General features: G+C 35.0%; 1 protein-coding gene across 4 annotated transcripts in view; it reads left to right on the top strand.

The window, feature by feature from the left end:
- Positions 1-13,254, top strand: part of FOXN2 (forkhead box N2) — a 76,467-nt gene extending 63,213 nt beyond the window's left edge. For all 4 annotated transcript variants that reach the window (XM_041755135.1, XM_041755136.1, XM_041755134.1 and 1 more), the window contains exons 5-6: positions 5,604-5,672; positions 8,830-13,254. In XM_041755135.1, coding sequence (XP_041611069.1) covers positions 5,604-5,672; positions 8,830-9,353 — 593 coding nt within the window. In that variant the 3' untranslated portion in view covers positions 9,354-13,254. The remainder of the gene's footprint in view (positions 1-5,603; positions 5,673-8,829) is intronic.
- Positions 13,255-17,763: the final 4,509 nt, after the last annotated feature.

Here is a 17,763-nt window from a genome sequence, read left to right on the forward strand (position 1 = left end):
AGTGTGGAGAGATTAAGTAACTTTCTTAAGGCCACACCACTAGTAAATGACATACAAGAAACTCAGAAACTCTTGATTTAAAACCTGCACTCTACCAGGTATGAGGCATTGGGGGAGGTGCTGAAGGGCTTTAAAGAATAAGGCCATATTGTCTGTCAGTTTTGTGTTTTCTGAAGGTCACTTATGTGTCATTAAGTTCCAGTATTAGAATCCAGCATTAGATTCATCTGTCACTTCATAGAATCATCTTTACTAATCATTATATTAGAGCTACCTTTAAACACCTAAGAGCAGGGGCACCTGGGTGGCTCAGTTGGTTAAACATCTACCTTCATCTCAGGTTATGATATCAGGTTATGTAGGGTCCTGGGATCCAGCCCCACATCAGGCTTCCTGTTCAACAGGGAGTCTGCTTCTCCCTCTCCCTCAGCTGTTCCCCTGCTTATTCGTTTTCTCTCTCCCCGCCACTTCTGTCAAATAAATAAAATCTTAAACCACACACACACGAGCAATGGGAAAACTTATTTAGGCATAGAAACTCTAGAAATAGTCACTATCACCCAGAGTAGGTGCAGCAGTTTGTTTAAAGTATAGTTGTCTCTCTTACCTTACCTTACAATGACTAATTCTATTTTCCAATATATATGTTACAGTATTATTTAACAGGGGGCAAGAGGCACAGGAATCTCACTCACTCCCCCTGAGATACCAAAACAAAACCTTTTCTGTCTATATTTTGGTTTGGTGTGGATTTAGAATAAATTGATCTACTTAAGAAATATCTATTGAACACACTTTTGTGTTAGGCACCAAGGATACATCAGTGAACAAAGATGACAAAAATGGAACTGACATTCTAATTAATAAATTGTAGTATTTATATTAAGTGCTAATATACTACAACCAAATACAAACTTTAGACAGTTAAGGATGATGTTAGGGGCTAAGTGCAAATTTAAGTTCAGATTTAAGGTTCCAAATTAGCATAATTTGTATCTTAATAGAAATGAAGCTAAATCAGTGGTCCAAGCACTTTATCCAATTGATAAAGTATTGGCAATTTATCAAAATTGTTCTCCTCTATTAAAGAATCACAAGAGGTACTCGCTTTTCTGTTTGGATGCTCTGTAAATGTATATGTTAGCTTTGATAGATAATAGTAAGTCCTTACAGTTATTACTGAGTTTATAACCATTTAAATTCTGCCTATATGGCTCTCATATCATTTCTTAAGCTTAATGGATTGAGAATCAGATAACAGAAATGTGTAATTTTATGTTATAGCCCTCACTTTCACATGGTTGAACCAAGTGTCTTTGAATTTTTTTCTCAGTTATTGTTAGTAATTTCCCAGCATCAAGGCTAAGAAAATATAAACCAGGACATACAAATTAACACTTATGACAGGAATTTATTTGACTTAATTATTAAATCAATAGCATGTTTTGAACTCCAGTATTTTCAACTGTGACAGTAAACAATTAAATCTTCAGTTTAAATTTAATACCAAAACAGATTGGGTATTCTAAATAAAAATTGTTTGTAAAGTCTACACAGAGAGTTTTTGTTGTATTTGTTCTAAGAAATTCAAGATAGTACCTTGGACAAATCATTGGTAATCAGGTATTCTTGATTGCTCAGAGGTTGGGGTCATTTATCTTGCTGTTAGTCATTTTTCTAGAGTTAACTGGCAAGACATTAAGAGAAGCATACTTATAAATGTTCAACCAAACAAATCACATATAGATAAAATCCTTTTTCAGGGAAGTTTCTGGTTTCATAAAGTTACTTTCATGTGGGAGAGTTCAAATTAACTTGGCTATAATAAATCTATATAAGAAACAAATGTGTTTAAGGAACACTTTTCCTGTCCTTCTACTATTACAAAAATAGTACCTAATTTTGTTATCATTTTAAGTATGTAGAAACTAGGAAAAGAAGTGGTGTTCATGCAGCTTTCTTAGGTTGTCAGGGTAAGCTTCACCAATGTTCTTTAGTTTTAGGTATTTCAGAAATATGACTCCTTGAATTCTCATAGAAGTTTACTATAGGAAGTTAAGCTAGAGGTATATTAATTTTTTTGATAAGACTTTATAGGCACTTCATTTATAAGACTATAAATTTTCTGAAATTGTTTCCTCATTTATAGTACTTTCCAGTGTTAGATTCTGCCTCACAACTGCCCCCCCCCCTTTTTTAAAATGAGATTGGAAACAACAAGATATACCTTTTTTATATTAAAAGAAAAATTGTTTCATGGAGCAGAAAACTCTATTAGGGCTTTTGCATAATGCCATGCAAGATGTGCCCCGCACAAGGACACTTGGCTGAGGCAATGAGTGAGGTCTGAAATTCAGCCCACACTCTTCAAGCTGTGTGCCTTCATACAGCGAAGTATTCACCTGGAGACAGACTTGCTTTTTCCCCAGTTCACACAGAGATACAATATGGGCTGGAGTCTACCTTTTTTTCATCAAAGACATGTTAGAATATGAACTCTATCAAATTGTAGTCTGGCCTCATTCTAAAAGACCAGAATTGGAGAGATCTTCCTTGGCTATCATGGGAATCACTGATTCATATTCTTTTAACTTACTGTTCTTTCTGCCTTGAAATTCTTTTCCTTCAGATACCTACGTGGCTTCTTTTTCTCATCTCCCTGAATCTTTGCTCAACCATTCATTGCCTCTTCTTGAAGGCTTCTCTAACCTCTGTGTTTAAAGTATAACCACCCTTCCCAACACTCTCTATCCCCCTTCCATTTATCTATAATATATATATATATATTATATATAATATATATACCCTTGTGTTTGTCACGCTCTGACATACTATGTTTTAATTCTTCCTTTGTGTTATGAGAGGGTAGGGATTTTCCTGTTTTGTTTTTTTGCTATATTTCCATAGCCTGGAAAGATGTCTGGCTCATAAGAGGACACTCAGTTTGTTGAGTGAATAATAGAATAGAGAATTTCTTGTATATTCTGTAAATTTCTGCAGAATTTCCTACTCTATTCGTGGATACTTAGTAGGTATTAATGAGTGATAATTGATAGAGTACAGATTGAAGGCCTGGGTTCTGGAAGTAGACTATTGAAAGGTTCAATCTTCATTATTTCTAGAGACCTGTCTGTTTTTCATTTTTAAGATGGAAACACTATTAGTATCCACATTATAAAGTTGTGAGGATTAGATGAGTTAATAATACTCAGAACATGCAAGCCCATTGATATGCAGCATTAGTTAGTAATTTGGTGATGATCAGCTTAATCCAAGGAAAGAAAGGCAAAGAAGTTCTATACTTCATTATTTGCACATTTATCAATGACCTACTACTGTTCTAGGCATTGTAGAACATAGTGGATAAGACAGGTTCTGACCTTAATTGGGGAAGCATTTGTAGAGACTCTTATTTCACAAGGTCACAGTTTATTGAAAGGGAAAGAGCTATAGTTTTATGTGCTCCTTTGTAACAACCATCTCCTGATTTACTTAAGTCTGTTTGGTAAAGCCAATAACAAAAATAAGTCCATATCTTTATGGCTTTGTTATCTAAAATAACTTTACAAATAGGTATTACAAATAAAATGGAAAACTTTGGGGTAATAAAGATTTTTAGCATTGAGATAGAAATGGGAAGTTTCGTATCCAAATCTTATTTTAATTTTTTTTTTTTTTTAAATTTTTATTTATTTATGATAGTCACAGAGAGATAGAGAGAGAGGCAGAGACACAGGCAGAGGGAGAAGCAGGCTCCATGCAGCGGGAGCCCGACGTGGGATTCGATCCCGGGTCTCCAGGATCGCGCCCTGGGCCAAAGGCAGGCGCCAAACCGCTGCGCCACCCAGGGATCCCCCAAATCTTATTTTAAACATCCTTTATAATTTAAATTTTTTAATATTGGGATGCCTGGGTGGTTCAGTGGTTGAACATTTGCCATTGTCTCAAGTCGTGATCCCAGGGCCCTGGGATTGGATCCTGCATTGGGCTCCTGGTAGGGAGCCTACCTCTCCCTCTGCCTATGTCTCTGCCTCTCTCTCTCTCTCTCTCATGAATAGATAAATAAACTCTTTAAAAATAATAAAATAATAAAAAATAAAATCTAAATATTTTCTAGCTTTTCCTTCATGTTAGATTATACCATTTCATTTTTATTTAATTACAGTTATTCAGGATAATGAATCGCCAAGATGGAGAACTTTTGGCAGAAAAGTAGTTATGAGAACATAATGACTTTATCTGGATTAAAACCTGCTGATTCGGGAACCCTGGGTGGCACAGTGGTTTGGCGCCTGCCTTTGGCCCAGGGCGCGATCCTGGAGACCCGGGATCTAGTCCCACGTCGGGCTCCCGGTGCATGGAGCCTGCTTCTCCCTCTGCCTGTGTCTCTGCCTCTCTCTCTCTCTCTCTCTGTGACTATCATAAATAAATAAAAATTTTAAAAAACCTACTGATTTTACCGGCCTTTTGAAACTCATTTTCCTTATGGAATATCCATAATTATATTTGACCTCTTATGAAGTTTATAGTACTTGTAGCCTTATATAAAATTATGATTAAAAACATTACTAATACTTTTGTTCCAGCAGTAGTTATTCATTTAGTGTTTTTAGTAACTCCTGTAGCTAGTATGTAATTAATGCAGTACTTCATAACTCTAGATATGCCCAAGTAAAGATATTTTTTAAATGCTAAAAAGGTAGGGGCGCCTGGATGACTGTCAGTTGGGCATCTGACTCTTGGTTTTGGCTCAGGTCCTGATCTCATGGATGGTAGGATTGAGCCCTGCACTGGGCTCTGCACCAGTGGGAGTATGCTTGGATATTCTTTCCCTCTGGCCCTCCCCCAGCTCACACTCTCCCCCTCTTCCTCCACCAAAATAAATCTTAAAAAAAAAAAAGAAGAATGCCTTAATATACATTTTTAGTTACAGTTGGCCCTTGAATAATATAGGGATTAGAGGTGCTGATTCCTGCTCCCTTCCCCAATGCAGTTGAAAATCCACGTATAACTTGATTCCCCAAAAACTTATCTACTTATAGCCTTACTGATGACATAAAGTTGATGAACACATATTTTGTATGTTTTGTGAATAACATACTGTCTTCTTACAGTAGAGTAAGCTAGAGAAAAGAAAATGTTATTAAGAAAATAATAAGAAGGGAATCCCTGGGTGGCGCAGCGGTTTGGCGCCTGCCTTTGGCCCAGGGCGCGATCCTGGAGACCCGGGATCGAATCCCACGTCAAGCTCCCGGTGCATGGAGCCTGCTTCTCCCTCCTCCTGTGTCTCTGCCTCTCTCTCTCTGTGACTATCATAAATTGAAAAAATAATAATAATAATAAATAAAAACCTTAAAAGAAAAGAAAATAATAAGAAGTTTTATTATCTCCAGTACTACTCAATTCCCCTTTACTCAATACTGTTCACAAAACTGTTCATAATTTTAAGTGAACAAAAATAGATTGCAGAATAATATGTGTGGGTGCCTTTGTGTTTTTAAGTAAAAGAATATACACCAAATCTTAATGTTAGTTACCTTTGCAAATACTTATAATAGCCTCTTTTATAATTAATTAATACTGTTATTCTTTTCCTTTTTCAGAATCTGATATTGATGCTGCCACTGCAATGATGCTCTTAAATACTTCTATAGAACAAGGAATTTTAGAATGTAAGCAATCATGCCTTTCTTCCTATAACAGATTTTTGCGAGTGCTTTTTTAAATGTAATTTAGAATGCAGAATATTTAAATGTTGTAAGCAAAATTGTTTTTTTCCAACTAAATTTGTGTTTTCATTGGAATTACTTAGTTTCTATTTTATTCTATTTCCATTAATATATCTGAGCAATTATGAAATTGAAGTTAATACTGTGATAAATATTTTTACATAGACCAAGAAACAAATAAATTAAGGTTAAAGATTTAAAAGTAAAAAAACCATAAATAAGAAAATATAGGAAAGTATATTAAAACCTTGGAATTAGAAAACCCTTCAGATACAAAATGCAAAATCCATAAAAGAAAATATGGGTAAATTTAATTAAATTAAACATCAGAATGTTGGAGTTCTGACAACAAAAGATATCTGTAAGGAAAGTCACACAAGACAAACCCTAAAAGAATATTTTTTTTACTATGTGTATAACAAATGGTTAATACTGAGTATATGTATATAAAAGGATTCTACAAGTAAGAAGGAAAATGTTCAACAGAGAAGCCAAGAGAATATATATTAGATGGGTCTCAGAGAAGGAAATAAAGTATTCGATACACATTTGAAAAGATGTGCACCTTCTCTAGAAGACAGGGAAATACAAAATGAAATAATATTGAGATACTGCTTTTTTTGTCCATGAGATTATGAAGAATTAAAATGAATGATAATAATTAGGTGTTAATTGTGGGAACTGGATATTGTCGTACACTGTAGGATGTAAATTAGTACAACCATTTTGCTCAATTGGAGGACAATTTGAAAATACCAACTACAAATACAAATCAAAACCACAGTAAGATCCCATACTAGTCAGAATGCCTAGTATCAAAAAGACAAGAAATAACAAGTGTTGATGAGAATGTAGAGAAAAAGGAACTTCTTGTTGGTAGAAATACAAATTGGTCCAGCCACTATGAAAAACAGTATTGGGGTTCCTCAAAAACTAAAAATAGAAGAACCATACTGTCTTCTAAATACCCCTTCTGGGTATTTACCCAAAGGGAAAAAAAACCCCACTTAATTTGAAAAGATATGTGTACTCCTGTGTTTATTACATAGCTAACATATGGAAGCAAACAGCCTGTATCCATCAGTAGATGACTGGATAAAGAGGAGATACACACACACACACACACACAAACACACACACACACAAACACACACACACACACACACACACACACACACTGGAATATTACTCCACCATAAAAAAGAATGAAATCTTGCCATTCTTGACAATATAAATGGACCTAGAGAGTTTTATGCTAAGTGAAATAAGCCAGAGAAAGACAAATTCCATATGGTTTCACTTTTATGTAGAATCTGAAAATCAAATGAACAAACAAAAAACAAACTCAGGCGCCTGGATGGCTCAGTCCATTAAGCATCTGACTCCTGGTTTGGGGTCAGGTAATGATCTCAGGGTCATGAGATTAGGCCCCGCATGGGGCTCCATGCTCAGTGTAGGGTTTGCTTGTCCCTCTCACTCATACTCTGTCCCTCTCCTCACTCATTCTCTCTCTCAAATAAATAAATAAAATCTTCAAAAAGACAAAACCCCACAAAAAACAGAAACAAACTATAGAGAAAAAATCTGATGGTTGCCTGGGGGGAGGAGAATGGGTAGATGGGTGAAATAAGTGAAGGCAATTAGGAGATTACAAATTTCCAATTATAAAATAAATAAATCACAGGGGGATGAAAAGTACAAATAAGGAATATAGTCAATAATATTGTAATAACTTTATATGGTGACTACAACTTAGGGTGAGCATTTTGTAATGTATAGAATTGTCAGATCACTATGTTGTACTCCTAAAACTAACATAAGATTGTATGTCAACTCTACTTAGGTTTAAAAAAAAAAAGTGATAATTTGAAATGTGTATATTCTTTTACTTAATAATTCTGTTTCTTGGTATTCTAGAAAAATATTTACATATGTGTAAGAAAAGGCATCTAGAAGGATTTTCATTGCAGTATTTTTTTTTTTTAAGATTGTATTTATTCACAATAGAGAGAGGCAGAGACCTAGGCAGAGGAAGAAGCAGGTTCTGTGCAGGGAGCCCAATGTGGGACTTGATCCCAGAACTCCAGGATCACACCCCGAGCCGAAGGCAGACACTCAACCACTGAACCACGAGTCCCCGAAAGCCAGAAGATAATGGAATGATATCTTCATTCCTGAAAGGAAATAGCTGCACCCAAGGGACTCTAGGCCCTGAAAAGATACTGTTTAAGAATAATGAAGAAATAATGGGACGCCTGGGTGGTGCGCTTGCATGCTCTCTCTCTCTCTCTCTGTTTCTCATGAATAAATAAATAAAATCTTAAAAAACTAAAAAAGAATAATGAAGAAATAAATAGAAATATTTTCAGATAAACAGTGAAAGAAAGGACAGATGAGATTATTAAAAAGTGAAATCATCAGAAGGGTCTTTTAGTAAAGTCTAAGGGGCATATTTCAGAGGGAAGGAAAGAGATCCTTTCTTCCATGTAGAGAGAGACCCCAAATAGAGATGCCTGAAGTGGGCATGAAATGCAAGAAGAATGAAAACCAATGCAAGTAAGAAACATGCAGGTAGAGATAAACAAGCGTTAACTGCATAAAATAACACTAATGACATGTTAGAGGATTAAAAACAAGAAGACAACAAACAAACAAGATATCTTCCCTTGCCTAAGTTCATGAAGGCATACTCCCTATATCATCTCCTCAAACTTTTATTGTTCTTGCTTTCATATTTACGTGCTGAGGCGTCCCTCATTATAGTATTATTCTTAGTAGTGAAAAATTGGGAAAACCTAAATATCAACAAGGAAATGGCTGGCTAAACAGTGGTACATTCTTATTGAGGCATTCTGTACAAGCAGCTCAAAATAATTATGTTTTTCATGGAAAAATCAAGACATAAGATTAAGTGATTTTAAAATGTTTCAAATTAATACCTACAGGATATGGTCTAAGTAAAAAAAAAAAAAAAAGTGAACAAAAACCTATAGAACATTACTAAACGAAAGCACTACTCTGTATTGATATAGTAGTTTCAGTGGCCTGTTCTTGCAATCACATGCCTTTGACCTATTGATGGAAGTTTTCTTTTCTACAGGTGAGAAGCCTCTTCCTCTTAAAACAGCAATGCAGAAAAAGAGGAGTTATGGCAATGCGTTTAATCATCCCAGTACTATGCGATTGCAAGAGAGTGATTCTTTGGCCACGAGCATTGATCCAAAAGAAGACCATAATTACAGTGCAAGTAGCATGGCAGCACAGCGCTGCGCGTCCAGGTCTAGCGTGTCTTCTCTGTCCTCTGTCGATGAGGCATATGAATTTATCCCAAAGAGTAGCCATGTGGGAAGTGATGGCAGTGAAGGATTTCACAGTGAAGAAGACACAGATGTTGATTATGAAGATGATCCTCTTGGAGACAGTGGCTATGCATCACAGGCTTGTGCAGATACCTCTGAAAAAGGGCAGCCAGGCAAAAAGATGCGCAAACAGTTATGTCAAGAAATTGATGAGGAGCTCAAAGAGGCAGCTGGATCTCTGCTCCACCTTGCTGGAATCCGTACATGTTTGGGTTCCCTAATAAGTACTGCAAAGACTCAAAATCAAAAGCAGCGGAAAAAATAGAAATACTTATTTGTGTGAAATTATTTTAAAGTGTGGCAATACTATTCTACTTAATTCTTTACAAGGGATATCAAAGCCATAATGGACTTCTTTTGTTTTAGGGTGGGGGAGGGGTGCTAATTACTTGTTTATTACAGAACATTTGTTTTAATTTTTATTAAGTAATTGCTGTTAGGATCATGCCCAACCATAGATATGATGCCAAGTCCTAAAAACATAATTTTTGTGATAAATGTCTCTCAGATTTGGAAATTTTTATATAAGAAAATTCACAGCCTCTGTCTTAAAACTTGTAGCAAAAATCTTCTAATCTTTTTATGTTAAAGTGTAAGGATTGGCAACTATAGCTTTCTTTTCATTTTCTTTTCCCATCTGTGTTAACTATAGTTGATGATCCAGCTAAAAATTTTGCTGATGTCTTTCTCATATACTTCTCTCTGGACACATGCAATCCAGTAGAATGAGATTTGGGTTTTTTATTTTGTCTTAATTTTTGTTTTTAATTATTTTTTTGTTGAACCATGGACAAAGTTGAATATAAATTGGAAAAGGTCCTAGTAGTCTAGGAAGCTCCTTTTGGTTGCATAGGCAGAAAGTACAGCAAAGAGTTCTGAGATTTAGAAAAGGCAGTTTTGTGGTATAGTTTCATCTAAGAACACTCCCAATTCCTATTACAATATTATCTTTGAATGTTTTTTACTTCCCAGATGTTACATAAAATTTATCGGAGGCTTTTTGTTTGTTCCCAAAGTGCTTTGCAGCCATTGTTTGAATTTTAGCCACTAGTTGTCTTTGTTGAGAAGAAACAATCTAATGAGAGGATATAGCCATAAAGTGTGTTATGGGGTTAACACTCATTTTGACACACTTTTTGCAATAAGAGAATTTCGTTTGCTTGTTAAGTGGACTGCATTCTGGGAATTTTGTAGTAGGAATGGAGTGTAATCTAAAATAAACATTTTGAATAATTAATAATTATGTCCTCATAATTATTCAGGTAGATCATTTAGGAAAAAACTTGTCTAAGGTTTATATGAATTAAATTTGTGTGTATTCCTAATTAAATTTAAAAGGACTTCACAAAACTGTAGAGACAAAGTACCTGTCAAGGGTTTAAAATTCATATAAAATTAAATCTTCTACAGTACACCCTTCAGGGGAGGCAGTATAATACATAATATGTGCCGTTTATTCCATGCTGAAAGATTTTATATTGCTGTTCTAAACATGCATTGACTAAGGCATTTTAAGTATTGGAACAAATCTGCTTCAATGAGACATTTTTCCATATCATTTTTATAGTTTGACTATATTAAGAACACAGGATACTAATAATACTAAAATTACTCATTATGTATATTTTTTTACAGTTGGTGGAAGCAACTTCCCTAAAGTTCAGTCTTATCTCATGGTACATTCTGTTTTATAACAATGATCTTGTTATCATTTTTCTGATAATTTCATATATACATACATACACTCATAGGCTTATGATTTTGGTTGGTTACTTTCAGCTATTCCTATGACTAAAGCATTTTCTTGGCTTTTTTTTTCTCTTAAAGAGACAAATATTTTTGTTTTAACTTGTAAATCTTATTTGGGCAAAACTGTCAATTGAGAGGCATAACGAAAACATCGTTTTCAATTGGCAAAACTTTAAGCCAGGGATAAAAACAATATTATCTGTCCCATTTCCATGTTAATTGTAATTGAACTTGGGTGGCCACATCAATAGAATCGGTGCTGTTGATATACAGTAATTTTTAAATTTGTTGATAATGAAAAATAGTTAACTATGCAGGATGAGGCATTTGGGGGTTTTTCCTGCATATACATCTCATCTACAGAAAATGGCTAATCCAAGTCAATACATTTTACTGAAGACAGTGACTATAATAAAAAAAAATGCTTTACCACAGTATAAATAGTACACAGATGATAAAAATCATTTTAATAACAGTATCTTAAAGCTATTTACTGTGGCCCACTGTGGATAGACTTTAGTAACAATGTTTCAGTGATCTGGTTCCAGTTTATTTTGTTCTACTGAAATTCTGTACCACACATGTTCTTTCTGGTTCCTGTCCATTAGATAATTGCTCTTCATAAGCAGAGGGAAATGATCTTGGGTACGGAGGGGGAGAGTTGTTCTCCTTTGAGAGGGATCTTCAAAATTATTTTAGCTTAATGTAAATAACAATAATTCTTTAAACTTGATATTCTCTCCCTCTTCATGTACTCTTCCCACAAATTTAAAAATTTGTATGCTTCACTAGCAAGGACAATGAACACTTTCATACTAAAGATTAACGAGAAAAAGTCACAGGATATTTTACACTTAATTCTTATACAGAATTCAGTGCATCACTTTTCATTTGCTGATTTACCAAGGCAGTTATTTTTGAGAGGAAGTATCTTTTTTAATTATGATTCCCCCATCGTTACTTTCATAGGTATTATAATCCCATTCCTCAGGTGTGTTGAGATAAAAACATGGCTAATAACTACCCAATTAAGGAAAGTCATTTCAAGTCCTATGGACTGGAAATTGTATTTCTAATAATATAGTAATAAGAAATTATACTGTAATAGGAACAGTTTGGCAATCCCAGAGAGTTTATATGTTCAGCATATTTTAAGACTGTGATTTAAGCTAACATAATTTGCCTTACATCTATATAAATTGTTATAACTGATTCCAGTTTATAATAGATTTCTAGTAAAAGTTTTGAGTCAGCACAGTTAATCTTCATCTTTCACATCCCAGAAGAATCAGTGTTTCTTGAATATAGATCTTTGAAATTTGTTTGTGCAATATATTACTAAATTCATTAATAATTTTATGTTTCAAATTCAGAGAAAAAAACATTACTTGTATTCATGGAAAGGCTAATTATTGGTGGATTGCCTCCTTTTTTCCACCTTTAAGTCTTTCCTTTCCTCCCTATAGCCAGCATGACTTCTCTTAACTTAGATTCCCTTGTATATAGTAAGGCTTAGAATATATATTTTTTCTTTTGCTACTTTTCTGAGGCATTATGTAAAGGGTTCATACTAGGTGGTCAGTTAAATATATGTTAAGCACGAATTCAAGGTAGAGAAAGTGTTGAGGGAATGTGTGTGTCTTTGTAGACCAGGAGGCCTTTTCTAGCAATTTAATCAACAGATGTGAATACTTCACAAAGCTGTAAAGACTTTTGTCTTAAATACTACAGTAACTTAACAACCATTTGTGAAGATCGTAGCATTTGATTAAACTTTGAGGCCTTCTGGTTTACATGTACTTTACAGGTTTTTTGTTGTTGTTGTTAGTTTGAAATATGTAAGCTTTGATTGAAACAAAGTTTACTTCACTATGTTAATGATGTACTCAAAATATTTATTGAAAGACAAAGTAGAGTATTTTAATGTTATACCTGCCATTTTTTCTTAAAGCACATTTTTTTGTGTCTAACTGCCAGTGCCATTGTCAAAACTTGTTTTTAAAATTGTTGTACATTCTTATTAAACTAAGTGCTTAATTTTAAAGTATTATGTTGCCATCATATAGTGTATAAAATGTATAATTGCCAATTCACTGTAACTATTATTTATTTTTAAATGAAAGTATAAGAATGCTTTCTGATTCAAGAAATTTGAGTTATTAAACTGGTTTCCTTATCCTCTTTTCTAATGTAGCATAAAAATTGCCCTGAGTTTGAGTTATAACTGCCAGTAGATGACCAGTCACAAGTGAACCACTTCTCAGTTGCCAGTCTTTGCTCATATTAAAAGCAACTTAACAGATGTTTAGTTTTTGTATCTAATCTCTGATTATTAAAATGTTTATAAAGTTTATTTTTACCAAAGAGATGCAATTCGTTATGATAAAGTATTACAGAATAAACCTTGTTTTATAACATTGTTGTACTTTCTCTATTATTTTGGGTTGGGTAGTGTAGATTTGAGTGGCTCATACTTCTACATACACCCTTTCCACTTGGGTGTTAAAAAATTGAAGTCATACAAATGAAAAAGTTTCAATTTCAGAATTTTAAGTCTTTTAAGTATTATTTTTCCTGGTTTTTACAGGCCAACCTAAATCATTTTGAAAACTAAAATAGTGTTAACTAAATTATTCACTTCCTGAAGTTGAACTTCTTTTCCCATGCATAGGTATATATAAGATATTTTGAAATATAAGAAAAATTGAGTAGAATATGAAATTAAGATTATTTCTAAATGTAGTAGTGTTACTTCAACACTACCCAATAATACCATGTGTAGCTATGTAGAGTTATTTAAAATGAGTCAAGTGAGACAGCCATATTGATTTTAAACTACAATGGTCTCTAAGCCCTCCTTCCTTCCAAAGCATCTTCTTGATATACAAAATCATTTACCAAACAACCATTTGTGAGAGTCGTGTTTGTTCCTTAGGAGTTTTATTCTTAACTATTGCAATCATCCAGCTCATGTTAGTTCTGAAGGGGGAAGAAATATATACCATTTTAGAAAAATAACATTAAAATATGGGTTAAAACACTTAGAATTTCAGAACATACTATTTTGATAATTTTTTTAAACTGGAAATAAGCTTGCAAAAATTGTGCAGAAACTTAGATGTGAAACTTGAAAATCTTTAAGAATGAAAGCAATTATTAATCTTAGTAACTGTTATTATGTTTCATGAAATTTTAAATAGAGAACTGTTAGAAGCTGGCAACTGAAAATTGAAATAGCCATGTGCTACTGGTACTGGTACCAAACGTGCATATGTTTGATAGTTTGTGTTCCAAAAGTTTGTTTACAAATATGTTCCTGGAGGAGGCATTTTTCAGCGAACTTCAAGCAAGTTATGAAACCTTATTTACTTCATAATATAGTGGATAAACTTTTAAACTAAAAGTGATTCTTACACGAAATTTTTGTATAAGTGGATTTACTTCCATTTTAGATTTTCCTCAACCTTGAGATTTTGGTTCAAGTAAACACTTAAAAGTCAATCTAGGGAAAATTTAATAGAAGTGGAAACTAGGAATTGGACCACAAGGAGACAATGTACAGAATATTAACTTAGGGGAGATTTTAGAACCTGAAACAAAATTGCTGTCTAATCATTGAGAATTCTTTCTTTTTTAAGATTTTATTTCTTTATTTTAGAAAGGGGAAGGGGCAGGAAGCTCAGGCAGGGCTTGATCCCATGACCCCAAGACCACGGACCTGGGCCAAAAACAAGGCTCGGTAGGCTCAACCAATTGAGCCACCCAGGTGCTCCTAATGGTTGAGAATTCTTTTAAGGTTTTTTTCTTTTTTAAGGTTTCATTTATTAGAGAGAGAGTGCAAATGAGGGTTGGAGGTGGGCAGACAGGCAGAGGGAGTGAATCTCCAGCAGACTCCACACTGAGAATGGAACCCACTGCAAGGCTCCATCCCAGGACCCTGAAATCATGACCTGAGCCAAAACCAAGAGTCCAACGCTTAAGCAACTAAGCCCCCCAGGTGCCCCAATGATTTATAATTCTTAAGTGGAGACTACAGCCAGTGTAACTAAGTTTATATGATAATCTTGTATATCAGAAAAGGAATTGAGAAAAAAATTCCACACCCTTGGTGAACTGAGCATTTTTTCAATCAGGTATTTCAGTGCCTAATGCCAAGCATTGAGCTTAAGTGTTGGATATATAATATGCACTAAGAGGTAAAAATAGATAATCCCTCTCCAAAAAATGTAAATGCAATTGTGAATTGTGATGATTGCCATTGAAAGAAAGAATAGGGAGCTCCGAAAATATAAATCTAGGGTTTTAGGGGAGGCTACCATGAAGAAAGTGATTTAAGCTAAGATGAAAGAAACAGGTATTGGAACTGACAGCATAGCATATTGTTCTGGGCAGGGGCAACAGCAATTACTAAGATCCTGGGATAGGAGAAAACAGATTTTTGGTGAACTAAAAGGCTAGTAGTTTGGTTACAAAGCAAAAGAGCTGGCTCCAGATTTTGCAAAGCCATGTGAGTCAAAAATTTGGGCTTTTAAATACCTTAGAGAAGCCATTGAGGGTATAGACAGTTTAAGAAATTACCCTGATACTTTGACTTGCAGCCATGATTAAGTGACAGGACCAGACTCAAGCTTCTCTGTAAACAACCGGAAAACTGAACAATATATGAAAAAAAACATACGGAACATTTTTTGACAAGATCAGTAAGGGTGATGTCCCTCTAGCCACATTGATTAATGGGAAAAAATGATGGCCCAAAATAACAAAATCAGAAATGAAATGAGATGTAAGGACAGATCCTATAGATATTAAAAGGACCACAAAGGAACATGATTAGGAACTTTATGCCAATAAATTCAACAACTTAGAGGAAATTAACAAGTTTCTTAAAGATGTAAATCACCAAACTTAAGAAATAGAAATCTGAATAATATTGTACCTATTTGTAATTGAATTAATACTTAGTAATTAAAATCTTACAAGATGCAACACCCCAAAACACAACTCATGAAAGAAAAAATGGTAAGTTTGGACTTCACTAAAATTAAAAACTTAGGCTCTGTGAAAGTTATTGTTAAGAAAATGGAAAGACAAGCCACAGCCTGGGAGAAAATGTCTGCAAAACATATATAATATAATAAAGAACGGGTATCAAAAAACCATAAAAAGCTCTTAAAAATCAATGATAAGAAAACAAGACAATTTAAAAATGAGCAAAATATCTGGACAGTTCATCAAAGAAGATAAACAATGGCAAACACATTCAGTGATGGTTCAACATTGTGTCATTAGGGAAATGAAATTAAAACTATTAAGATATCACTACACACCGATTAAATGGCTAAAATGTAAAACTGACAACACCAAATGCTGACAAAAATGTGGAGCAACAGGAACTCTTATTCACTGCTTCTGGGAATGCAAGGTACTGCCACTTTGGAAAAAGTCATGGTTTCCTACAAATTAAACATATTATATGATCCAGCAATCATGCTCTTTGGCATTTACCCAAATGAATTGAAAATGTGTCCACGCAGAAACCTGCACGCCATTCTTACAGAAGCTTTAGGGGCACCTGAGTGGCTTAGTTGGTTAAACATCCAACTCTTGATTTCTGCTCAGATCATGACCTCAGGGTCATGAGATTGAGCCCCACATCAGGCTCCATTCTCTTTGGGGAGTCTTGCTTCTCTTCCTTTCTCCTTCTGCCCCTCCCCCAACTCACATGTGTTCTCTCTCTCTAAAAGAAGTAAATCTTTTTTAATTTTTTTTAAGACTTTATTTTTTCATGAGAGACACAGAGAGAGGCAGAGACATAGGCAGGGGGAAAAGCAGCTTCCGAGCGGGACTCGATCCCGGGACTCCAGAATCATTTCCTGGGCTGAAGGCATATGCTCAACCACTGAGCCACCCAGGTGTCCTAGTAAATCTTTTTTTTAAAAAAGAAGCTTTACTCGTAGTTATCAAAACTTAGAAGCAACCAAGATGTCCTTCAATATGTGAATGAATACCCAAACTGTTGTATATATCCACATATCTACATAAACTATGGTAATATCCAATACAATGGAAATACTATTCAGCCGTAAAAAGAAATGACATTCTCCAAAGAGATAACATCTCTCCAAGGAAGATATACAAATGATCAATAAGCACATGAAAGGATTCTAAACATCTCTAATTATTAGGTAAATGCAAATCAAAGCTACGAGATACCATCTCACGCTCCTTAGGATGGTTCTATTTAAAACAATACAAACAGGGCAGGCCGGGTGGCTCAGTGGCTTAGCGCCACCTTCAGTCCCGGGTGTGGTCCTGGAGACCTGGGATCGGGTCCCACATCAGGCTCCCTGCATGGAATGGAGCCTGCTTCTCCCTCTGCCTGTGTCTCTGCCTCTCTGTCTCTCTCTCTCTCTCTTTTTTTTTTTTTTTGGAAGAAAAGGGAGGGGTTTTATTCTCAAGCATCTAAGGATTTACAAACGAGGGCATTTCGTTTTAAAAAGGGCTGGAAAAAAATAAAATAAAATAAAAAAATAAAAAGGGCTGGAAGCGGGGGGAATACTGGTGACCAGAGAAGGGGTTGCGGGCCGGTGGCCTGTGCCAGGCCACCCCAGGCCCCTGCCTGCCCGCTCCACCCTCTGCCTGGTCAAGAAGGATGGCTGGTGACTGGCGACAGAGGGAGAGGACAAGAAAGAGGCAGAGGGGAAGAAGAGGTTCCCCCCCCAGAACCCCCACTTCGTGCTCTCTCTCTCTCTCTGTGTGTTTCTCATGAATAAATGAATAAAATCTTTAAAATAAATAAATAAAATAAAACAATAGAAACAGAGTAACAAGTGTGGGCAAGGATGTGAAAGAATCAGAACGCTTGTACCCTGGTGGAGCAAATGTGAAATGGTACAGCTCCTATGGAAAGTATATAGGAGTTACTA

The sequence above is a fragment of the Vulpes lagopus genome, chromosome 5 (assembly GCF_018345385.1).
Source record: "Vulpes lagopus strain Blue_001 chromosome 5, ASM1834538v1, whole genome shotgun sequence".
NCBI classification, from domain to species: domain Eukaryota; kingdom Metazoa; phylum Chordata; class Mammalia; order Carnivora; family Canidae; genus Vulpes; species Vulpes lagopus.